This window comes from Thamnophis elegans, chromosome 17 (assembly GCF_009769535.1).
Source record: "Thamnophis elegans isolate rThaEle1 chromosome 17, rThaEle1.pri, whole genome shotgun sequence".
In the NCBI taxonomy this organism is placed as follows: Eukaryota; Metazoa; Chordata; class Lepidosauria; order Squamata; family Colubridae; genus Thamnophis; species Thamnophis elegans.
In genome coordinates this window covers 2,034,433-2,059,836 of record NC_045557.1, presented here as the reverse complement: position 1 = coordinate 2,059,836, position 25,404 = coordinate 2,034,433, and the positions used below count along the sequence as shown (strand labels likewise).

Sequence of the window (25,404 nt, the reverse complement as noted above, 5' to 3'; positions counted from 1 at the left end):
ACAAAGTCCCGTGGAGTCCAGGAGGGGGGGGGGGACGCACCTTTGGGACAATCTGGTGTAGCAGCATTGAAAAATCCGTTCCCATTGGGGACCTGATTTTGGGGGGGGGGGGGGGCAAACCAGACTACTGCAAAGCCCAGAATTCTCCAGCTAGCTCTTCTGGCTAGAGAACTCTGGGAGTTGAAGTCCACAAGTCTTAAAGTTGCCAAAAGTTTGGGAACCACTGCCATAGAGTTTCAATTGTCCTTGTACAAAATAAATACAACAAAATTAGTTGCATGAGGCCTGATGTGAATGCTCCAACACTGTGGAAGTTTTAAAGAAGAGGTTGGATAACCATTCTGTCTGAAACGGTATCGGGTTTCCTGCCTAGGCAGGGGGTTGGACTAGAAGACCTCCAAGGTCCCTTCCAATTTTGCTATTCTATTCTATTCTATTTATCCTCCCGAGGGGAAGACATGCAAAAAAAGGAAAAAAAACGAACCAAGTTAATGCTAAACCAGCTTAGGGTGCTGAGCAAAAACCCGTTTCCTGGATCATTAAAAAGATTGTTGACCTTTAAATGCCATAAACTGCATTCAAAGGGGATTAATAAATAAGCTTTTTTTACTCCTTATCTAAATGCCAACCGAGCAGAATTTTTTTGGAAACAGGTTCCTCAAAAAAAAAAAAAAACTTTTGACGCAAACCAGGATCGAGAGACGGTTTAAGATACAGGGGGAAATTTCAATTATTTTCAATTTTTAATGGATTTGTATGCCGCCCAATCCCGAAGGACTCCGGGCGGCTTACACAAAAAACAGTTTAAAAGAATTTAAAATATAAAACAAGCGGATTAAAAAAAGACACGACAAGCGAAACAAATCAGGCACTTTTCTTTAAAGACCATCCTTGAGTTTATTTCATAGATAAATATGTACAGAAACACAAAACGGGCTCTAAATTAAATTACAGGGATTTATTACAAGTCTCTCTACCACCACCACCCTCCGCCAGGGTGGGGGGCAAAGAGGAATCTCAGCTCGGTTGGTTTTATTTTGGGGGGGGGGGGGCGAGAGGGTTAAAATGGGTTTTTAAAATAACGGGGAGGGATGATTCTCCACGGTGAAGCGCCTCGCTCACAAGGCAAAGAAGAATAAGAAAAGGGTTTTTTAAAAATTTGAATGAAGCTTTATTCAAGGGGAAAACTCCACTAACGCTCCTTCCCTTCTCCCTCTCTACCCCAAAATAAGTTTGCCCAGGAACCAAAGCTATGAAATTGGGGCAACCGGGAAGTTTTAAAAGGCACTGTCCCTTTTTTATTTTTCCTAAACTGAACCCGTTTATTCACTTGCTCCAATTTTCTTCTTCTGCTAGTCACGCGTTTCCCTCTTCCTCCGCCTCGATCCGGTATAAAATTCACCGCTTTTAGGGCCTGGGGAGGCCCTTCCTGCTCGTGCCAACACCCTCCCTTGGCACAGGAGGGGAGGGTGAGGAACATGGGGTGGTGGTGGTGGACGAAGCGATAAACGAGAGGCATCCAGCGGGTTTGCGGTGGGCGCGATCTTGCCAGGCAGAGTGGCGAAATCCCGTTCATGTTTCCAAGACTCGGATCAGGGGCAAAGGTTTCGGTCCCACAGGCTTGGTGAACCTTTTGCTGGAGGGAAAGAAAAGAGAAATGAAGGGAGGAAGGGGGGGGAGGAAAAGGAGAGAAGGGGAGGGAAGGAAGGAAGGAAAAGGAAAGAGGGAGGAAGGAGAATTGGAAAGGGGGAGGGAGGGTGGGGAAGGAGGACGGAATTGGAAAGGGAAGGAAGGAATTGGAGAAGGGGAGGAAGGAAGGAAAAGGAGAGATAGGAAGGAAGGAATTGGAAAGGGGGAGGAAGGAAAAAGACAGGTGGGAGGGAAGGAAGGAAGGAAGAATTAGAGAAGGGGAGGGAGGGGGAAGGAAAAGGAGAGAAGGGGAGGGAAGGAAGGAAGGAAAAGGAAAGAGGGAGGAAGGAGAATTGGAAAGGGGGAGGGAGGGTGGGAAAGGAGGACGGAATTGGAAAGGGAAGGAAGGAATTGGAGAAGGGGAGGAAGGAAGGAAAAGGAGAGATAGGAAGGAAGGAATTGGAAAGGGGAGGAAGGAAAAAGAGGTGGGAGGGAAGGAAGAATTGGAGAAGGGGCGGGAGGGGGGAGGAAAAGGAGAGAAGGGGAGGGAAGAAAGGAAGGGAAAGGAGAGAAGGGGAGGGAAGGAAGGAAGGAAAAGGAAAGAGGGAGGAAGGAGAATTGGAAAGGGGGAGGGAGGGTGGGAAAGGAGGAAGGAATTTGAAAGGGAAGGAAGAATTGGAGAAGGGGAGGAAGGAAGGAAAAGGAGAGATAGGAAGGAATTGGAAAGGGGGAGGAAGGAAAAAGAAAGGTGGGAAGGAAGGAAGAATTGGAGAAGGGGAGGAAGGAAGGAAAAGGAGGGGTGGGGAGGGAAGAAGGAAGAATTGGAGAAGGGAAGGGAGGGAAGGATGAGAAGAGGGGGAAGGAGGAGTGGAAGAAGATAGAAATAAGCCGTGGTAGAAAGGGGTCTTGGTGCTTTCTGAGCTCATTTTCCTGAAACGTTTCGTGACCCAGCTAGGCAACCCCATCAGTGCGAGGAAGAGGGAGCTTTGCAGGCTGTGAGTCGCTTGCCTAGCCAGCCCTACCTTCCCTCCACCTGATGAGGTTGCCTAGCTGGGCCACGAAACGCCTGCAGGCGAATCCCAAAAGTCCAAAACTCTCTGAGCTAGAAGAGGAGGTCCCTCCCCCTCACCTACAACAGGCAGGAAACCCCCCCCCCCCGCAAGGGCAGGGGGCTGTACCCGCACAACGGCAACCTTCAGGCCAGCCACCGTCCCCCCTCCCACCCAATGGCGGCTCTCACCTGCTGACGGTCTCCGACTTCGAGCGGCTGCGGTTGTGGAACGACGCGGGGTGGGCCTGCTTTTCAATCAGGTGCTCCATGCGGTCGTGCATTTCCAGGTTCTTCCGGGCAGGAAAAGGAGAAGAAGAAGAAACGGGATTTAAGGGAGAAATTCCTCTTGGGGGCGTGGCCAGCGGAGGTGGCAGCAGAATCAGACAGTGAGGAGGGTTGGGGAGGAAGACGGGCCAGTCCTGGAGTCCAGGGAAGGCTCGGACGAGGGCTCTGCGTCGGAGGCAAAGACGAAGGCCGAGGCCGTCTGGCAGTTTCTCAGCTGCCTTCGGAGCTAGACAGCAGCGAGGCGGAGGAACAGGAGGAGTCTGTTCCCAGAGCTGCCAGAAGATCAGCTGAGAAATCAGGGTTGACTTGGGAGGGAAGCCGCAGGTGGACGGTGAATGGCCCCTCCCATAGGACATAGAAGAGGAGCGAAAGGGGAGGGGGCTTTTGCAGGAAACCGTCCGTTTTATTTCTTTCGGGAGTGTGAAGACCCGTCCCCGAATCTCAGAGACTCTGTGCCAAATATGTACATGGCAGCTTTCCAAGCTAGATAAGGTCTGTGGTCATAAATTCACCTTTGGAAGACTGTTTACCAAGGGGGAGGAATTCACATCTTGCAGGGGGGGGTGTGTCCAAATTTGCTGTAGAAAAGTTCCCACCCTAAAAATCTGGGCTCAATCCAACAAGAATAGGCACTTCTCCTCCTCCTCTCCCCCCCCTCGACACTCAGAGCCCATTTTCTGACACACAAATGGGATAAACACAACTTTTCTGAGACAATGGAGCGTTCTAAAAGTTCTCTAAAATTCCACCAGGGGGCAGAGCTTTGCAAAGAAAATAAAATAAACCCCGCCCACATGCCTGGATTTTTTGGGGGGGCGCTGTCCGAAGACATCTCCGTGGCCATGTGGCCGGCATGACTCAACGCCGAAGGCGCACGGAACGCTGTTCCCTTCCCACCAAAGGTGGCTCCTATTTTTCTACTTGCATTTTTTAATGTGCTTTCGAACTGCTAGGTTGGCAGAAGCTGGGACAAGTCACGGGAGCTCACTCTGTTATGCGGTGCTAGGGATTCGAACCGCTGAACTGCCGACCTTTCTGATCGACAAGCTGAGCGACTTAGCCAGCCAGCAGGATACATCCCAGTATGTCCCAGTACCCACAAAGGGGTAAACTTAACATTAAAGACAAAAGAAAGGAAAGATACAGAGGACTTCCAAATCCGAGGATTGTTTTATCAAGGGTTGAATAACAGAGATAGGAAATAAGGTAGCCGCGAAAACATAATTATGTAAGCAATCGACCCAAAAAGCATTTAAAGGAAATGTTACAAATAAAGTATTAAAATAAAAAAAATAAAAAGATTCTAGTCCTCACTGTTCCGGATATGCAGCACACCATTGGATAGTTGCCACGCACGCTTGTGGACGCGCCGTTCGCACCCACCCCGTTCTGTCCCCCCCCTCTGGAACCCAAAACAAGAACCGGCGGGCTCCTCACCTCGGCCTCCAGATACGCCACCCGCTCCTTGAGCTCGTGGATGATAGTGTCCTTCGACTGGATGACCGTCTTGGAGTTCTGCAGCTGAAGGGGAAAAAGACCTGGATTTGGATTCAGCCCCTCGTCCATCCCCAACCGGACCAACAGCCCAGTCCTCGGGCCCGCCGGACCAACCTGCTCAATCATATGCCGGACTTTCCGCTGCTGACTCTTCAGCATGTCGTCCAGGTGGTGGATCTTCTCCCGGAGACCGGAGACCTCCTTCTCTAACTTGGCCGACCTGCGACGGAGGGGAAACCGGAAACCGAGCGGCGTTGACGGGAGGGGAGAAGCTCTTTGCCGAATCAGATTCCCTCGGTCTCGGCTGCCGGGGGTATGTGTGTTCCCACCCCAGCCTCCACGGCGGCCTCACCTTTCCTGCTCGGCTGCCTTGTCCTTCTCCGAGCTCCGCAGATCTTCCAGTTGCATTTCGCCGTCCCGAACTTTCTGCCGGAGGATCTGGTGTTCCTGCCGAGGAGGAAGAGGAAGGTGAGGTGGGACGGACGGCGAGGGCGAGCCGCTCTCTGCTTTCTCAAAAGGAAGACAAGTCAGTTGCCCCAAAGAGACTCGGACGCTGTTTCCCGCTTGGTTATCCTGCTCCGGATGCCCCAAAACGGGCCTGTTTGCACCCCAAGTAATCCAGCAAGGATCTCAATGGCCTCACAGCCCCAGGATGAAAGACCCCCGAGGAAGAGGGGGAGAAAGGGGAGGGGGAGGACCGCGTGGTCCCTGGTGCTCTCTGAGCTTGGTTATTTGCTTGTAGGCATTTCATGACCAAACTAGGCAACATCATCAGTGTTAGAAAGGAATGGGGTTTCTGGAGAGTAAGAGAAAGGAAGAAAGAAGGCAGAATGAAGAAAGGGAGAAGGAAAAGGGAAGAAGAAAGGAAAGGAAGGTGAAACAGAGGAGGAGAAGGGAAATAAGGCAGAATGAAGAAAGGAAGGAGAAAGGAAGGAGAAAAGAAAGGAAAGGAAGAGGAGATAGAGGAGGAGATGGAAGAGGAGGAGGGATAGATACCTTCTCCATGCCGGTGAGAAGCCGTTGCAGTTCTTCCAATTTAAGGTCCTTCATTTCCAGTTCCGTTTCGGCTTTCCGGAGGGCGATGCCTGAATGCTCCGCTTCCCTCCGATAATGCGAGATGGACGTCTGAACACAGGAGGAGGAAAATCCGGATTTAACACTCCTCCCACCCAGTTAAGAGCTGCATGCAACGAAATTTCATTTTTGATGTGTGCCAATTAGTGTACGTTCAAAGTGACAATAAAGTTATTCTATTCTATTGCAATCTTCTATTCCATTCCTTATTCTATTCTATTCCAATATTTTATTCCATTCCTTATTCTATTCTCTATTCTACTCCAATATTCTATTCCATCCCATTCTATTATTCTATTCTCTATTCTCTTCCATTCCTATTCTCTATTCTATTCCAATATTTTATTCCATTCCTTATTCTATTCTATTCCAATCTTCTATTCCATCCCATTCTATTATTCTATTCTCTATTCTATTCCATTCTTTATTCTATTCTATTCTCTATTCTATTCCAATATTTTATTCCATTCCTTATTCTGTTCTATTCTCTATTCTATTCCAATCTTCTATTCCATTCCATTCTATTATTCTATTATCTATTCTATTCCATTCCTTATTCTATTCTCTATTCTATTCCAATATTGTATTCCATTCCTTATTCTATTCTCTATTCTATTCCAATCTTCTATTCCATCCCATTCTATTATTCTATTATTTATTCTATTCCATTCCTTATTCTATTCTATTCTCTGTTCCAATATTTTATTCCATTCCTTATTCTATTCTCTATTCTATTCCAAGCTTCTATTCCATCCCATTCTATTATTCTATTATTTATTCTATTCCATTCCTTATTCTATTCTATTCTCTATTCCAATATTTTATTCCATTCCTTATTCTATTCTCTATTCTATTCCAATCTTCTATTCCATCCCATTCTATTATTCTATTATTTATTCTATTCCATTCCTTATTCTATTCTATTCTCTATTCCAATATTTTATTCCATTCCTTATTCTATTCTCTATTCTATTCCAATCTTCTATTCCATCCCATTCTATTATTCTATTCCCTATTCTATTCCATTCCTTATTCTATTCTATTCCAATCTTCTATTCCATTCCATTATTCTATTCTCTATTCTATTCCATTCCTTATTCCATTCTCTATTCTATTCCAATATTTTATTCCATTCCTTATTCTATTCTATATTCCAATATTTATTCTATTCTATTCTATTCTATTGCAAGAAACAATCCATTTGCAACCCAATATTTTGCACTTCAGCCCTCCCTTACCTCGTAGGCCGAGCGGTCAGACTGGTGCCTCTTCTCGGCCTCCTGAAGTTTTGAAAAGAGTCTCTTGGTCGTCTCGCGCATGATGGAGATGTCCTCGGTGGGATAGGTGGGTTCGTCCTAAGCGCAAGAAGAGGGGGGGGTTAATCCCGCTTGTCGTAAGTGGGGGGATTCCCTGTAAAAATACCCGCAATTGTTCCAATGGTGTTTTTTTTTTAAAGGGACAAATGTGATTTCCGTTGTTTCTTTCATGTTTAAAGAAACTCAAAATCATCAGAAGGTGGGCAGGAAAACTTAGAAAAATAAGAAATGAAATAGATGAGTTTGCTAGACTTTTAAGGTTCTTAAACTGATCCAAGGAAGCTGCCCCCCCCCAAAAAATGTGCGTCTGAAACATCACCCCAAATTCAGGAGGGGGGGTGTTATTTATTCTTCATTTACAGTATTTATTCCATGTTGGAAATCTAGAGTGGTGCTCTGGGGTCCCACAATCAGAAAGCTGTGAGTTCAATTCTAGGCCGAGGCAGATATTTCCCACTCTGGGCACAATGAGAATATATCTGCCAAACAACGCTCTGGCGACAGGGCGAGCGTCCGGCCAGTAAAAAACACTGCTAGCTCCGTTCAGTTGCCCAGACTCCACCCCACAAGGGATTATGGGGGGGTGGTTAAAAGGTGGACCAACAGCCTTAAAAAATACCGCAGAAATATTAGAATTAAAAACAGGGAGAATTAAAAGCAAGGGAAATATTAAAAATCCGGGCACTGACCTGACTTATGGATACGGTGCGGTACGTGACTGTCCGAAGAGGCTGGAAGCCGTTTGACTTGTTGGAGGGAAACTTGTGTTGTCAGAAATGGAGGAAGAAGAAAAAAATAAAAATAGAGATTTCAGCATGGCACCGAGGCCACCAATCCATTCTATCGAAAAACAGGGTGCTGAGTTTGGTAGGGAGACACAGCGAGGGACCCCCCCCCCCCAACTGTCTCACACACACACCAATTCTGAAGTCAGGGACACCTCCTTCCCGGAGCTGCCGAGGCTCCCATCGGGCGCGGCACATGTGCGGCTATGCCAAGAAACTCAAAGAGACAGTGCCAACAACCCTGTGCCACCTGGGCATGGCTGGGCGAAGGAGGAGTGAATCAGCCGGCTAGGCAGGGTGAGTTTTGGTGCCAGGGAGACGCAAAGCATCTCTTGCCAAGCTGGAGTGTGTGTGTGTGGGGGGGGGATTATTGGCAAAGCTTGAAAGTTTGGCAACTTGACCAGGCTGTCAAAAGTAGGCACGGATTTGGGGTGGGTGGGTGGGCAGGAATAAAAGCCTGTCTTTTTGTGCCAAACCTCCCCCCCAAAAGTGATTTTAGGGGGATCAAACATCTCCCCCTAGAAAGAGAAGCAGTTTTTGTTTCTATATTTTGTTTATCTCTTGTATATATATATATCCCTTTTATCTTTTTAAAGTCGTATTATTTGCAAACTCTCCTCACCAAAACTTCCACTTTTCTCTGCAAAGTATTTCCCTTTTTATTTTTTTAACTACTTCTTTTTTTTGGGGGGGGAGTATTTCCCCCATCCTTTCCTCTCTAATCTTTCTACCTTTCCCTGAATTTCCATAATATTGTCCGATGAATTCTTGTTTTTCACTTCTTCCTCTTCTACACTTTTAACACCTTTCATTTAAATCCCACCCACCCCTTTCAAATTCTATTTCTATTTTTTTTTACTGTGGGTGTAAACAAACTTTCTGCCTCTTTTATTGTCTCTCAAGGATTCACGCGCTTTTTTTTTAGCTTCAAAAATATTTCTCCGTGCATCTGAAAACTCCATTTTGTAATGATTTAAAAGGCTTTTTACAACCTCCCCAATTATTTAGTTTTTGCAACTGACCCAATTTAAAAGCCTCTTTAGTTTCCTTGTTTTTCTTCTTTTCTTGTGGAGGGGAATAATTTTGCACTTATAGGCAGAATTTTGCATTTCAATGCAAAATTTAAGGATGGCTCCAAGCACAAAATAAGACATTTTCCTTGTGTGGAGAGAAGGAGAGAAGAAAGGAGGGAAGGAAGGAGGGAAGGAAGGAGGGAAGGAGAGAAGGAAGGAGGGAAGGAGAGAAGAAAGGAGGGAAGGAAGGGGGAAGGAAGGAGGGAAGGAGAGAAGAAAGGAGGGAAGGAAGGAGGGAAGGAAGGAGGGAAGGAGGGAAGGAGAGAAGAAAGGAGGGAAGGAAGGAGGGAAGGAAGGAGAGAAGGAGAGAAGAAAGGAGGGAAGAAAGGAGGGAAGGAAGGAGGGAAGGAAGGAAGAAGTAGGATTGTTGTAAAATAAGATGGGTGTATGGGATGGTAAGAAAGCAATCTCAATTATATTGTCAATTGTAGGGGAGAAAAATTGTTATAAATACATATTATTAACAACAGTTATGAGATTATATCATTGTGAATGTATATATGAGAAATAAAATTTATTTAATAAAATAAAATAAAAGAAGACATTTTCCAGCAAGATTTGATGTGGGGGGGAAAGCACCCGAAATCACAAGCAAATTTTTGCAACCAGATTTGAAGAGGGGAAGCAGCAATGGATGGAAACTAACCGAACTAAGGAGAAACTTCCTAACCGGGAGAATAATTAGCCAGTGGAACAGTTTACCACTAGATGTCGTGGCTTCTGCTCCTCCCCTGGAGGATTTTTTAAGAAGATATTTGTCGGAGGCTATATGGGGTCTTCCTGCTCGACCAGGGGGCTGGACTAGAAGACCTCCGAGGTCCCTTCCAACTCTTGTTAGCCGGTTTCGGTTCTGATTTTTGGAGCTCAGGGTGACATTCATTTTATTTTGTTTTAACTGGCAGGCCGGGAAAAGTTTGGAAACTTGCTCCAAGCAACCAAGAGACGTTCAGATTTTTTTTCTTCCCTTCCCTTCCCAAATCCCAGCCTCTCCCCGTTTTGCTGCCGTGTTGAAAAAGGCGTCCATTACCTCTGGCGGATGACAGTTGTCGTTTGTCAACGGTGGGGCCCCGTTTTCGTGCTTCGCCCTCTCTTCGGCCCGGGCTTTCAGGTACACCTGAGTCACACAACCACAACAAGAGACAACAGACAGGAATGAGAGAGAGGTGGAGGGGAGAACCAGACCGATATTTTCCTGGGATGCACGAAAACTGGGATTAGGAAAAGCCAGGCAGGGAGCATGGAAAAACACACACAAAGAGAGAGAGACACAAACTCTCACTCACACACACACACCCTGAGGAGCTTTAAAAGAAGCAGGCTGCACCGGTTCTGCGAACACAACGGCATCCCCGGGGCCGTTCGAGTGCGCACAAAACCTTCCTTGCCAGAAATGTCTCTTTTTGCAGGATTGAGGGGTGGCTGGGCTTCGAAGGCGAAACTCCAGAGCCAGCTGGGAGCCAGGAAAGAGGCAGAAAAAAACAACACAACAAGACAAGAGACAAACTTCAGAGGAGAATCAGAGCGGCAGAAAACCCGAACGGCTGCCGACCTGTTGAGGACTAGTATATTGCACGTGTCAAAAAGAGGGCTGGGGAAATATCCGCGGAACCCCTCGCATCCTGGACGTAAATTGTTTCAACTCCTACCCTCAAAACGAGGCTATAAGGCACACCAGAACAATTGTAATTATTGTATTGTATTACAACTAGACAGAAGGACGGGTTTCCCCCCCAAATGCCATCACTCTGCTAAACATCTAATTCCCTTGCCACTGTCGAATTATCTACTAAGACTGAATTACTATTATTCTTCTCTTCCTAGTATCTATCTCTCCCCACTTAGGACTTGCTTGTATCTTTACAATTTATACTGTTTTATTTATTTCCTAGTCTTCTTCTTCCTTCTCCTCCTCCTCCTCTCCTATACATCTAATAAACATATAAATCTAATAAACCTAAACCTCTCAGAAAACCCCCTCTCCTTCTAGCCCGGATGATGTTATCTAGATGGGTCTGCAAGAAAACCAGCAAGTTCAGAGGGAATCAAGGACCCCACAGTCCTCCTCTTTTTCTTCCTCCTTCCTCCTTCCTCCCCGCAATCCCCTCTCCTTCTAACACTGATGATGTTACCTAGTTGGGTCACGAAACGTCTGCAAGAAAACCAGCAAGCTCAGAGGGAATCAAGGACCCCACAGTCCATCCTCCTCTCTCCTCCTCCTCTTTTTCTTCCTGTTCCTCCCCGCAATGCCAGTCCTCCTCTTTTTCTTCCTCCTTCCTCCCCGCAATCCCCTCTCCTTCTAACACTGATGATGTTACCTAGTTGGGTCACGAAACGTCTGCAAGAAAACCAGCAAGCTCAGAGGGAATCAAGGACCCCACAGTCCATCCTCCTCTCTCCTCCTCCTCTTTTTCTTCCTGTTCCTCCCCACAATGCCAGTCCTCCTCTTTTTCTTCCTCCTTCCTCCCCGCAATCCCCTCTCCTTCTAACACTGATGATGTTACCTAGTTGGGTCACGAAACGTCTGCAAGAAAACCAGCAAGCTCAGAGGGAATCAAGGACCCCACAGTCCATCCTCCTCTCTCCTCCTCCTCTTTTTCTTCCTGTTCCTCCCCGCAATGCCAGTCCTCCTCCTTTCTTCCTCCTTCCTCCCGCAATCCCCTCTCCTTCTAACACTGATGATGTTACCTAGTTGGGTCACGAAACGTCTGCAAGGAAACCGGCAAGCTCAGAGGGAATCAAGGACCCCACAGTCCATCCTCCTCTCTCCTCCTCCTCTTTTTCTTCCTGTTCCTCCCCGCAATGCCAGTCCTCCTCTTTTTCTTCCTCCTTCCTCCCCGCAATCCCCTCTCCTTCTAACACTGATGGTGTTACCTAGTTGGGTCACGAAACGTCTGCAAGGAAACCGGCAAGCTCAGAGGGAATCAAGGACCCCACAGTCCATCCTCCTCTCTCCTCCTCCTCTTTTTCTTCCTGTTCCTCCCCGCAATGCCAGTCCTCCTCTTTTTCTTCCTCCTTCCTCCCCGCAATCCCCTCTCCTTCTAACACTGATGGTGTTACCTAGTTGGGTCACGAAACGTCTGCAAGAAAACCAGCAAGCTCAGAGGGAATCAAGAACCCCACAGTCCATCCTCCTCCTCCTCCTCTTTTTCTTCCTGTTCCTCCCCGCAATGCCAGTCCTCCTCCTTTCTTCCTCCCCGCAATCCCCTCTCCTTCTAACACTGATGATGTTACCTAGTTGGGTCACGAAACGTCTGCAAGGAAACCGGCAAGCTCAAGAACGCACCTTCATTTCAACCCCGAGCTACAAATATTCTCCCTTATCGGTCTGTTAAATTTATTGTTTGCCCATCTCACTATCAAACGTCTCCGAGCAGCGAGAGGAGGTGGAAGGGAGGGGGAGTGGTTAGGCCTGGCATGTTCTCATCCCCCCGGGGAAGCCCCTCACCTTAATTATCTCTTCGTCCCCCTCGTTAGATTTGATGCATTCGGACGCCAGGCCGTGGCTGCTGGCCGGACGGTTGGCCACCATGGCGAAGGCTCGTCCCACCGGCTGTGACGAGAAGATACAGAGTTAAGTGTTGTGACCGAGGCTTCCCCAGAGCAGGAAGCAAACTCCCGATTGTCCCGACAAAAACCCCTTTTATTAATTGGCTGTGAATCCTGCTCATTTGCATCCAGCAAAGTCTTTCGAGGGAGGATTTATGGTCACAGACCTTATCAGGCTTGGAGAGCTGCCAGGCCGAGATCTGCAGAACTTGGCCAGGAGTCTCGGAGAGTCACGAACCAATTAAGCGAACTAATGGCCTCCTGCAAACTCCACTCCCCTTTCGCTCCTCTTTTATTCCCTCTGGGAGGGGCCATTCACCGTCCACCTGTGGCCTTCCTCCCAAGTCGACTCCTGTTCTTTAGCTGTTCCCTTCCTCTGGCAACTCTGCGCATGCGCACACAGGGAACAGGCTCCAGCTGTTCTTCTGCCTCACTGATGTCTGACTCCGAAGGCAGCTGATAACTGTCAGACGGCCCTGGCCCCCTCTCTGCCTCCGACGCAGAGCCTCCCCCAGACTCCAGGATTAGCCCATCTTCCTCCCCAACCTCCTCAATGTCTGAATCCACTGGCGGGCCACAACATTAAGAGGGGGGGAGGGAGGTAGAGGGGGGGGAGTTCAAAGCCAGCAAAGACCCCCAAAATACACCACTTTCCCACCACTCCAGGTTGGCGTGAGCAAGGAACTCGTCCCGATTTTGTTTAGACCAACTTCGGCCATTTTTTAAGACTTGTGGACTTCAACTCCCAGAATTCCCCGACCCGAAGAATTCTGGGAGTTGAAGTCCTCAAGTCTTAAAGGGACAGACAACCTCAATTGAGACGGAGGCCCTGTGATTTCCAGCTGCTGAAATATTTCCCAACTAAACAGAACAAAAGTTGCAGAAACAAAGCGGGCCTTCCTCGCAGGGCTGACCGGCGCATATGCTCTCACCTTTTGCCTCATTTGGTCGAGTCGGTCCCCCGGAAGGTCATTCTGAAGGGTCAGCCTTAAGACTTTGACGCTGTCCTGAAGTCGCCATAAGGAGAGAGGTTGAAAAAAAGAGAGCAGTTAGCGGCGTTTGGCTCATGCAAATGTATTCAGATTTATTTTAATTTATCGGCTGTCCCACTCTTGGGGGTGTGTGTGTGTCTCTCTAAGCAGAGAGGGAAAATATTTTCCCCGTTTTAGGCCTGGGAGAGGGAAAGAATGCAAAAAAGAATAACTTTCCCTGGAGAAGAATTTGCCATTTGCAACACGCCAGCATTGGGGGAGACGGAGGAGAATCGAAACGAGATTAAAAAAACGAGGAAGGCTGTGACTGGAATTAGGCGTGGGAACCTCATTACCCTATGCAAATGAGCTGCCTAACGGGCCACCAGATGTCTTTCCCACCAGATGTTCCCATCCAACACTGATGGATCCGGCAGCTTCCTCCAACGCTTGCCAACTCTTTGATTATGGCTAATGCAGGTATTTCTCGACTTACGGGTTCGCTTAGGGACCATTCCAAGTGACAACGCCACAGAACAAAGCGATTTATCGTGACCGTTTTTCACCGTTTACGGCCTCCGCAACATCGCCCGTGGTCCCGTGATCAAAATTCGGATGTGCGGCAACTGGGCTTGAAATTATGACGGTTGCATCATGTGGTGACCTTCCGACAAACCAAGTTAAGGGGGGGGGGGGGGAAGCCCGATTCGCTTAACAAGCAGGTTGCTAACTTGTCAACGGCAGCGATTCGCTTAGCAACGGAGGCAAGGATGGTCGCAAAATGGAACAAATGTCTCATTTGGCCACGGAAAATTAAGGACTTAACTATGATCGTTAAGTCAAGGATTTTAATTTTTATTTATTTATTTATTTATTTTCAAAACAAACATACAACTCCTCCTTCTTTACATATTTTAGAAAATGTATCAGCTGGTTACAAAAGGCTTTTGTGCATCTCTTCCACCGTCATCAAGTATAATTCAGATTAATTCAAATATCTCAAATATTTACTATATTAACATCATCATACCTCCACTTTTATTTGACTACAGTTATTTAAACATCCTTCATCCTTAAATATACCAAGATTCAATCCATAACCACATGCTGGCATTTCATTTACTTATTTGTAAAATCCTCCCTTAACATTAAATCCTCATATCCTGTTCTAGCTAAACACCCATAATATTTAATACCAAAATTTTCTAATCCTCCATGTATATAATTTGTTATCATTATCCTTTCTTTATTTAACTATATCCTATATCATAGCATTTTCCCCCAATTAGTTAAAACTTAACTGTATCTAGATTTGGTTTTTGTATTATAATTATTATTATTAATAATAATCTTTATATATAGTCCAAAAATATTTCTAACCTTCCCGTCTCATATCCAATTATTACTTATCGTAACAGCTCAACATTGTATACATTACTATCATTATCAATTTTTATTTAACTATGCCTATTACCACTGGATTTCGCTAAGTTTAGCTAATTTTGAATTATACTCTTAACTGTTGTGTTTTAATTATGTATTTGTCTTATATGTTAAGTTTGTCTCCCCCCCCCCTTTTTAAGTTGTAAGCCGCCCTGAGTCCCCCCAGGGAAAAGGGCGGCATATAAATAAACTTTAAATCTAAAATCTAACTTTTTGGAAAGAGGATTATTACGCCATCGTGGCAGCTTCCGGGAGGGGTGTTGACCCCTTGACCATCCTCCTGCCAGGCCACTTTAATTGTCAACCGCACCAGGGGCTGCCCCGTTGCGAAAATACCCTCCGTAAAGCATTTTGACCCCTGGGAAGAAAAGAAACAATTCTCTCGTGCCCGTTTGCTCGAGCAGGGAGGGAGGGAAGCAAGTTTTTCCTTACCCTCCGCCGTAATGGAACGACACCTTTCCAAATGGCGTCACCGCTGCCGTTATCTCCAGAAGCCATCGGGCAAACAAAGTTAACACGAGGGGCAGCGCCACCTCGCCAAATATGGCAGCGGGAAAGGGAGCCAGCCAAAGAGCTGGGAGTACAGGTGAGTCATTCCTATCGGCTGCCGGTTGCAAGCCACAGCAAAGAGAAGGTGGAGGAAGAGGATGAGGAGGGTGGAGGGGGGGACAGCTGGGAAAGCCCCCCCACCCTCCCCGATCTGATACAGGAGACCAGAGGTCACACACACACATCCTTCCTGGAGAAACACCAAGGAATTCCTGGGAATTTGCAGAGCAAAATTCACAGCAGACTTTTCCTGTTGTTTTTTTTTTTTTTAACAACGCTCACCTTGCAAGGTGGACTTTTGGCCACAGGGGGACCCATGCTCCCCTGCTGGATCCCCTTTAACCAGAAGGACTCCACTAAGAGTCTGAAACTGCGAAGAATTCCAGGCATTTGTTAAGACCGTATTTCTCAAGCGTGGGCCCTTTAAGAGGTGTGGACTTCCGACTCCCAGGATTCCTGGGCTGGGGAATTCTGGGAGTTGAAGTCCACATCTCTTAAAGGGCCGGTGTTTGAAAAAAAAAATACTGATTTAAGAAAAGAGATGCAGTTTCTGGGCAGTTAATAACATTTTATTATCCTTCCAACAGAGATGTGAAAAATGAGAAAAAAAGGCAGTTTTTTAAAAAATGCATTGTGTTCCAAGCATAATGGTCTGTGGTCAGGATGAAAGCCCCCCAACCCACCCCAAAAATAATAATTATGCAGCCTGCAGGCACCCTTCACCAGAGGTTAACTCAAGAGTAAAGCCCCATTGAGGATTTCCTACATTAACCAGAGAGATCAAAATACGAGAAGTCGGTTTGTGGCGTAACCACTAATGTCGGGTTTGCTCCGCCAAAGGCAGAGAATAGCAGTGATTCTTCGGCTAAACTTTTACGGAATTCCCCACCCGGAGCGAGTCCAAAGTTTCATTAAAGTTCCTTTCTGCTTGGAAACCACTTCTGGACTTTATCCTTGAGGGGGGGAAGGGGGGGGGAATGGAAGTTTTGAGGATCGGAATGAGTTTGTTGTCCTAGAAACTGGTTGAAAGGCAGAGCAAACATGAAGAAGATTTTAATTGTTTTTTGATATTACTGCCCGGAGAAAAAATTGGATGTCAATCCTTCCTTGCTTCTCTTCCTTCCTACCCTCCTCATTCCCCCCTTTCTCTATTTCTTCCTTCTCTTCCTTCCTCTATTTTTTCTTCCTTCCTTTCTTTTTCTTCTCATTCCTTCCTATCTATTTTCCTTCCTTTCCTTTTTCTTTCTTTCCTTCCTCTTTCCTTTCTTCTCTTCCTTCCTATCTCCTTTTCTCTATTTCTTCCTTCTCTTCCTTCCTCTATTTTTTCTTTTTCTTCCTTCCTTTCTTTTTCTTCTCATTCCTTTCTATTTTCCTTCCTTTCTTTTCTTTCTTTCCTTCCTTCCTTCTTTCTTTCCTTCCTTCTCTTCCTTCCTCCCTCTCTCCCCCTTTCTCTATTTCTTCCTGCTCTTCCTTCCTCTATTTCTTTTCCTTTTCCTTCCTCCCTTCCTTTTTCTTCTCATTCCTTCCTGTCTATTTTCCTTCCTTTCCTTTCTTTCTTTCTTTCTTTCTTTCTTACCTTCCTCTTTCCTCTTGTTCCTTCCTACCTCCCTCACTCCCCCTCTTCTCTTCCTCCTTTCCTCTATTTTTCTTTCCCTTCCTTCCTTACTCTCCTTTCATCCCTTCTTTCTTTTTCTCTCTTTCCAGTTCAAATCTCCCTTTTTTCCTCCCTCCCCCCCTCCATCCATTTCTTTTTCTTTTCTCATTCCTTCCTGTCTATTTTCCTTCCTTTCCTTCCCCTCTTTTCATCCCTTCTTTCTTTTTCTCTCTTTCCAGTTCAAATCTCCACCCTAGCCATTCCCACCGGTAATGTAACGAAGATGCCACCGACAGAGACCCCTCTGTACTCCCAAAAGTAGAAAAACTGCCTTGGATATCTTACTATTATTATTATTATTCTAATTCTAATTATTTTCCCTCCAGAGATACAAGCTTACATCCGGGTCTGCAATCCCACGCCAAGAAACCGCGTTTGACAAAGGTGGTACGACGGACTTGATAGCAAAAAACGGAGCCTTCACAGCCCCCTACCCCAAAACTAAAAAACACACAAGGAGCCATTCCAGAATTCCCTCCACACACGGACACCCTCCCTGCCGCTGTTGTGCGTGCAGCGGCTGGCCGGGGTTGCAATCAACGCTCTTCAAAACCGGCACGACGACTTTGCTTTCCAACCGAGCTGTCAAAACACTCCTGTGTTGTCTCTGCCCTTCGCAACTCAAGATGGGATCCGCGACAATAAATTCAGAGGAGGAGGAGGCTGTTCGGAAGAGCTGACATGCCTCCCCCCTTCGGAGGAGCTGTGTCGGTATGTAAATTGGCCTCGTTTTCCCGAGCTAAAGGGAAGTCCTTTTCCTCCTCTGACCTTCTGCCGAAAGCCCATTTTGGTAAGAGGAGTTTTAGCCGGATGCCGGAGAAGAAAAACCAGCAGCAGCCAAGAAGTCAACACTACAAGGCCTTTTATCTTGCGGTATATTCCGGGAAGAAGGAAAAATACGCCTCGAGCCTTCCTTTCGCGACGGAGAAGAGGGCCTTCTAGAGAAGACCACCAGGGGTTTCCAACTCAATGTAAGGCCGACCCGAACCCACCCTTTTTCCCACACTGCCATTGTGCGTGCAGAAAAAAATGACAATAAAGATTGATTGATTGATTATATTTCTATGCCGCCCTTTTCCCCGAAGGGGACTCAGGGCGGCTCACAACCCAAGTCAAGGGGGGGTGGGTACAAATAAGGAATAAAAAAGACGAACAGAACAATGCACAATTTAAAAGCACACAACCACCATACCATTCGAGGGGGGGGGACAAAAGCTCATTAGCCCCAGGCCTGTCGGAACAGCCAGGTTTTTAGGGCTTTACGGAAGGCCTGGAGGGTGGTGACCTTGTCTTAACTGGACGCCACAAACATAAAGAAATAAAGAGGTGGATGGGACCTTGGAGGTCTTCTAGTCCAACCCGCTTTGCTCAAGGCAAGAGACCGTATAGTACCCCTCCAATACAATGGTTGCCTACGTTTGAAAGCCTTGAGTGATGGAAGACCCATAAGATTGCCAGGACCACGAAAGCAAGGAAGTCAACAGCCTTGGGTCGAACAATAAAGTTACTGAGAAGCTTCCTCAATAGTTACCCAGCAACCAACCAGATTGGAATCCAAGTTCTTCTGAAAAATATGGGTCGTTTTACTTTCCTGGAAGACTTATAAAGATAATTCTAGAGTTACATTCGGGAAAGTTTTCCATAAAAAACATGAGCCATGAAGAGGAAAGTCAAGAGCTTGGACCTCTGAGTGGCTCAAGAAATTGTTCCGCCATCCCAAAATTTACTAGGAGAGAAGAAGCTTCATCAGATGTTGTTGGCCAACAGAGATGTGGTAATTTTATCCAGTCATATATAGAGATGATAGATAGATAGATAGATAGACATAGACACAGACAGACAGATAGACAGAAAGATAATAGATAGAGATAGATAGATATCTGATAGATAGATAGATAGATAGATAGATATCTGATAGATAGATAGATAGATAGATAGATAGATAGATAGATAGATAGATAGATAGATATCTGATAGATAGATAGATAGATATCTGATAGATAGATAGATAGATAGATATCTGATAGATAGATATCTGATAGATAGGGAGGGAGGGAGGGAGGGAGAGAGAGAGAGAGAGAGAGATGATAAATATATATATAGATAGACGATAGATGATAGATAGATAGATAGATAGATAGATAGGGAGAGAGATAGATAGATAGATAGAGGTAGGTAGGTAGATAGATGATATATAGAGATAGATAGATAGATAGATAGATAGATAGATAGATAGATAGATAGATAGATAGATAGATAGATAGATAGATAGATAGATAGATAGATAGATAGAGAGATAGATAGATAGATAGATAGATAGATAGATAGATAGATAGATAGATAGATAGATAGATAGATAGATAGATAGATAGATGTAGGTAGGTAGGTAGATAGATGATATATAGAGATAGATAGATAGATAGAGATAGATAGATGATAGATATATAGAGATAGATAGATAATAGATAGATAGATAGATAGATAGAGATAGATGATAGATATATAGAGATAGATAGATAGATAGATAGATAGATAGATAGATAGATAGATAGATAGATAGATAGATAGATAGTTAGTTTATTTAGCTCAGTGGCTAAGACGCACAGATTGTCGATCCGAAAGATCGGCAGTTCGAATCCCCAGCTCCGCGTAACAGAGTGAGCTCCCGTGACTTGTCCCAGCTTCTGCCAACCTAGCAGTTCGAAAGCAGGTAAAAGATGCGAGTGGAAAAATAGGAACCACCTTTGGTGGGAAGGGAAGAGCCTTCCGTGCGCCTTCGGGCGTTGAGTCACGCCGGCTACATGACCACGGAGACGTCTTCGGACAGCGCTGGCTCTTCGGCTTTGAAACGGAGATGAGCGACTAGCACAGATGTGCGAGGGGAACCATTACCTTTAGTTTATTTATACATTTCTAATTAACATATATAAGTGCCTTGTGAACAGAGTATTGTCTGAGTCAATTGCTTACATAATAAAGCTTCCCCATCTCCTCATTTCTCCTTCTGTTGTCCAAACCACCAAAAAAGCAAACCCCGTATTTGAAAATATTCTGCATCTTCCTTTTTCTTTGATCTTGAATTTTAGTCTATCCAATCTAGTATTTTTTTTAAAAAAAAATTCAATATGAGCCATATTGAAGGGCAGAATTCCAGAAACTAAAATTTGATTTTTTTAAAAAAAAATTTATCTTCTTCTCCCGGTGTTTCCCCATTGTCCCAACAATTTAACCAATTTCGTTGTATTTAAGTACAGCCACAACAAAGATTATACTTAATACTTTCAAAAATGGGGGCAGTCCTTGACTTACGACACAGTTGGGACTGGACAAGGGAGCTTGTTCAATGAGCTGCATCCAGTTTTACTGCCTTTTTGTTGCCGCGGCTGGTAAGTGAAATATTGGTCGTTAAGCGAATCCGGCTTCCCTCGTGGGTTTTGCTCATCGGAATGCCAGCCGGGAAGGTCGCAAGTGGCAATCACGCGACCCCGGGACGCTGCAGCCGTCATAAATACGTTATCGGTTGCCGGGGGCCTGAATTTTAATCGCGCGGACCGTGGGAAAAAAGTTGTAAGCCACTTTTTTTTCCCCAGTGGTGTCGTAACTTTGAACGGTGGCTTTGAACAGTCGTTAAGCCGAGGACCAGGTGTATTTTTCTTTTTAAATCTGTTTTCTCTTCCTTATTTTTAATTTTTATCTTTTTTAGAGTTTTATTCTGTAAGCTGCCCGGAGTCCTTCGGGATTGGGCGGCATATAAATTCATTAAAGTTGAATTTATTTGTGGATTTGCCTCAAGTTAATAAGAGCAGCCGGAAAAATCCTAAAATTTAGGGAGGGCGAGACAGGCTATACTTTTGCACACCTTTCACAACTGGGGAACTGGTTTATTTTGGGAGATAACAACTATAATTTTAAAATCCCCAGGTTGAACGTCTGAGAAGGCCCATATTTAAATAGAAAAAACACTTCTACCCAACTTGTTGAAAGCTTTTCACTCATCGCCTTATTCTTTTTTTTTTTTAAGCTGTTCTTTCTCATCTCCTAATTACAGCTAATAATTCTGGCATGTAACGAGCTGGATTATTCAGATTTTTTTTAAAAAAAAAAAGTTTCTTTCAAAAAGCCGAAGTCTATAAAAAAATTGGACCCATAAAATTCTTTTATTTTCAAATGGGCAACGCCTGAAATCCAGGTGTCAGGAGAGAAGAGCAAGCACTCTGTACATGTTCAGAGGTCTTCTATTTTTACTTTGAAAGTTAAGAAAAGAGGAAGGAAGGAAGGAATGCAATTAAACGTAGAAAGAAGGGGGGGGGGAAAGGGAAGGTAATTTTTTCTTGCCAAGTCGTTGGGTGAGAGTCTGTAAATATTCCAAGAATCCGGGTGGGAAAATGCAGACGGCCAAGGAAAATAAAAGGGGGAGGGAGGGGGGGAGGAGAGACAGAGATAAGTGACACCCAAGTGCATTTTCAGGAGATGACACTATCCAGATATGCTTATCAGCCTCGGTTTTTAAGGAGGGGCGGAATTCTGCAATCAATCTTTATCTGTGGGAGAAAATTTAATCAAGGCAAGCTAGACTCGGTTCTTCCAACTTGGGAAAGAAAAGTCAATTTTGGATTTTGGGGAGGAGGAGGAGGAGGAGAAGAGATGGATTTAGAAGGGTGGGTAGGTAGGTAGGTAGGAAATTAAAAGGGAGGAAGAAAGTAAGGAAATTAAAAGGGAGAAAGAAAGTAAGGAAATTAAAAGGGGGAAAGAGAAAGGAAGGAAGGAATTAAAAGGGAGAAAGAGAGAAAGTAAGGAAATTTAAAGGGAGAAAGAGAGAAAGTAAGGAAATTTAAAGGGAGAAAGGAATGAAGGAATTAAGAGGGAGAAAGAGAGAAAGGAAGGAAATTTAAAGGGGGAAAGGAAGGAAGGAATTAAAAGGGAGAAAGAGACAAAGGAAGGAATTAAAAGGGAGAAAGAGAGAAAGGAAGGAAATTTAAAGGGGGAAAGAAAGAAAGGAAGGAAATTAAAAAGGAGAAAGGAAGGAAGGAAATTTAAAGGGAGAAAGGAAGGAAGGAATTAAAAGGGAGAAAGAAAGTAAGGAAATTTAAAGGGGGAAAGAAAAAGGAAGGAAGGAAATTAAAAAGGAGAAAGGAAATTTAAAGGGAGAAAGGAAGGAAGGAATTAAAAGGGAGAAAGAGAGAAAGGAAGGAAATTTAAAGGGGGAAAGAGAGAAAGGAAGAAAATTAAAAGGGGGTGGAAAAGAAAAGAGATTTTCTCTACCTGGGGAAGAGACATTAAGGGCGTCTCTGTCTGTGTGCAGGCAGTCCTCAACTTATAACAGTTCACTTAATGACTGTCCAGAGTTAGAACGGCACTGAAAAATGTGAGTTATGACCACTTTTCACACAACAGTCGTAGTAACCCCCTGGTCACATGGTCAAAATTCAGCCCCTCAGCAGCTGACTCAGATTTATGACGGTCGCGGTGTCCCCCTCCCGGGGGTCGTGCGATTTCCCCCTTTTGCGACCTTCTGCCATGGGGGAGCCAGATTCACTTAGCAACCGTCTGACTAACTTAACAACGGCAGCGATTCGCTCAACAACGGTGGCAGGAAAGGGCGTAAAAACCAGGGCAAGATTCACTTAGCGAATGTCTCGCTCAGCGGGAGAAAATATCTGGGGCCCCGTTGCCGTCGTAAGGCGAGGACTAACCGGAATTGGGATCCGTGGATTCTGCCTCACCTGATTCACAACCTGAATCCTAACCCCAAAATTGTGTCGTCATTTTCCCTCTGAGCCAGGTTTTTTTGTGAGTTTCACCTGGTGATGTAGAGGCTTTAGAATTAATCATCTTTGTTTTCCCTTTTGGTCTTCGAATCCCAAGATTGCAACTTGACACCTCGGCTGCCTTAACGCCAGGCCTTGAATCTTAATTTCCATTTAAGGGCAGGCTTTTTAAAACTGCAGAATAAACTCAGGTTCATTTGCAAACCTCCTCTTCCTTTTAACCTTCTCCTAAGGTTTTGTTGCAAAGCCTTAAAAAGCAACCTTAAAACACCTTTCGAAAGCACCTCTCTTCTTTTTTTAATTAAAACTTTTATTTTTATTTATTTATTTCCAAAAGAAACATGAATTGTAAAAAGTATATCAGCTGGTTACAAAAAAGCTTTTTGTGCATCTCTTCCACCGTCATCAAGTATAATTCAGATTAATTCAAATATCTTAACTCAAATATTTACTATATTAACATCATAATACCCCCACTTTTATTTGACTACAGTTATTTAAAACATCCTTCATCCTTAAATATACCAAAATTCAATCCATAACCACATACTGGCATTTCATTTACTTATTTATAAAATCCTCCATTAAAAAAGCACCTCTTTATCTCATAAAAAGCAGTAATTTTTTATCCACGGGAGTGAAAAAGAATCTTTAATACAAAATGCGTTTAAGAGTGCCATCCTTCCTTCCTTCCTTCCTTCCTTCCTTCCTTCTTTCTTTCTTAAAAACCCCTTTGAAATAATTCAGGCACAATTAAATTATTTTACAAACCAGACACATTAAAAAAAAGGTAATTAACTGACCTCAATGGTTTACTGCAGCAAAAGAGGGATCTTTAATTTACAGCATTTTAACACTTGTAGACCACCAAGAGTTTCATTTATCCAGGAATTATTTTATTTTACAGGGTCCCTCGGAGAGGCAGACAGGGGGGAAGAGTCTTAGAGGTGATAAATGAATAATGTGAAAATAAAACAAGATCCCTTTGCTTTCCCAGAGGCCTATCGACTGGGAAAAGGGATATAAATAATTCAATAAAATTCAACCACAGAATGCCTCAATTTCCCAGACCAAGCCAGGGACCCCCTCTGCACACACACCCTGCCTGGAAAAACACATACACACACTCACACAAATTGTGATGTCACCTAAAAAAGACAGCTGCAACATGCCTATTCCGAATTCTTTTCCTATTTTAAGGCTCCGGGAGGGGATTTATCGCATTTCCACGCTCACAGGCACCGCAAAAGCTTTAAATTTAAGATGAATTTGGATCCAGGCCGGAAGGGGAAAAGAGAAGCGGCATTTCGTGGCATTAAGTGAAGAACCCTTGAAATAAAAGTTGTGTTTTGGTGTTTTGTGCGTCTCTTAGCATCCTCGGCAGGGTTTCAATCCCACAAGGTCCCAAACTGTGGAATAATATCCTAAATAATATGATGCATTTGGGGAAAGGTTGGTGTCAATTCCAAGGAGAAAAAAATACAACTTTTGCACATGGAAGTTGGGGGTGCAAGCACACACACACAAAAATCCATCCATTCATCAGAAATATTGATGAATCATCACCAATAATCCATCAATAGCATTGATTTATCAATAATATGTGATTGATATTACATATATCTGGTTGGGGGCCAGGTATATGTAATGATCTGGTTGGGGGGGGCAATATTGGGCCAAAAGGATGTTTTTTAAAGGCCACAAAAATGGGGGGGCTCTCTTTGAAACACACCCCCAACTGCAAAAAAAAAGGGGGGGAGAATGGAGGCAGGATTCCAAGTCCCCTAAGCCACAGCCAGCAGAGAAGCTTGAGGGGCAGGGGGAGCCTTCATGCAAAGCATCTTCTCCCTAGGAGGAGAAGGAACTCTGCACATGGTCAGGGGCTCTCTTGAGCCCCCGTTTGGCCCCAATGGGGGGCTTCCTTCCCAAGGAAAAAGGCAGCGGATTTGGATCCACCCAGGAAATGGGGCCCCTTTGGCGGCTCTCCACGCTGCACTGCAGACGCATAAATCCAGGAAAAAGGTGGCAGCTTAGAAAAATAAAATAAAAATAAAATAAAATCCGATTTTTGGCGGTCATTAAACATTGCAATGAGATATCTCTCTCTATTGCAACATCGGATAGACAGACAGCAATAAGCTAATAATACAATAATAGACTCTAATAATAATCTAATGCAATAATATGCATATATAATAAAGTAATCATAATAGCAATATATGCATACATGCATACATATATATTGCAAAAGGTGCTTCTCCCTGCTTATCTGATGCACGTCACTTCCCCAACGCGGCGCTGCTTTTTTGGGCTTTTCCAAACCAAAAGCAAAATTTAACAACGGGGGGAAAAAAAGTGCAACGGTTCAGATGAAGTTGCGTTGCCCCCCCTGCCCCCTCCGCACACGGCACACGCTTACCGGTTGCTCTTCCAGCGGCTGCAGCTGCGCCAACGTGCAAAGGCCCCGCGAAGCGCTCATCTCCGCCGCGAGGCTCCGGCGCGAATGAGGCGGAGACCGCCACGCCCGCCGCTTATATACCGGCCACGCCCCCCTCCTGACGCAGCCAGCGTTCCGAACCGCTCCAAGCCACGCCTTTTCGCCACGCCACGCCCCTGCTGGAAGGTGGTTGGCCGGTCTGCTTGAGGCCTCGCGCCGCGGGGCGGAGCGGGGAGGGGGGGGAGGAGATGGGGAAGAAAGAGCCTTCTCGGGCTCCGCCCCTTCGCCTCTCTCTCTCTCTCTCTCTCTCTCTCTCTCTCTCTCTC

At 45.1% G+C, this 25,404-nt stretch overlaps 1 protein-coding gene across 4 annotated transcripts; it reads right to left on the bottom strand.

Moving 5' to 3' along the window:
• Positions 1 to 869: 869 nt before the first annotated feature.
• TUFT1 (tuftelin 1) lies at positions 870 to 25,137 on the bottom strand. Of its 4 annotated transcripts, none has more exons than XR_004256701.1 (12): positions 15,502 to 15,655; positions 13,189 to 13,263; positions 12,156 to 12,260; positions 9,738 to 9,824; positions 7,542 to 7,613; positions 6,775 to 6,891; positions 5,459 to 5,587; positions 4,815 to 4,909; positions 4,577 to 4,682; positions 4,403 to 4,503; positions 2,870 to 2,970; positions 870 to 1,636 (listed from the first exon to the last, which is right to left on the bottom strand). XR_004256701.1 is itself a non-coding variant. In XM_032234088.1 (12 exons), exons 1-12 carry the CDS (start codon positions 25,118 to 25,120, stop codon positions 1,573 to 1,575), a joined length of 1,095 nt encoding a protein of 364 aa, XP_032089979.1. In that variant the 5' UTR covers positions 25,121 to 25,137; the 3' UTR covers positions 870 to 1,572. The 4 variants fall into 4 exon arrangements, 3 of the variants coding, with proteins under 3 accessions (XP_032089979.1, XP_032089977.1, XP_032089978.1); XM_032234088.1 differs by lacking the exon at positions 15,502 to 15,655 and adding an exon at positions 25,061 to 25,137 and having other exon boundaries at positions 4,403 to 4,486; XM_032234086.1 differs by having other exon boundaries at positions 4,403 to 4,486; positions 15,502 to 15,649.
• Between the last annotated feature and the right edge of the window lie 267 nt (positions 25,138 to 25,404).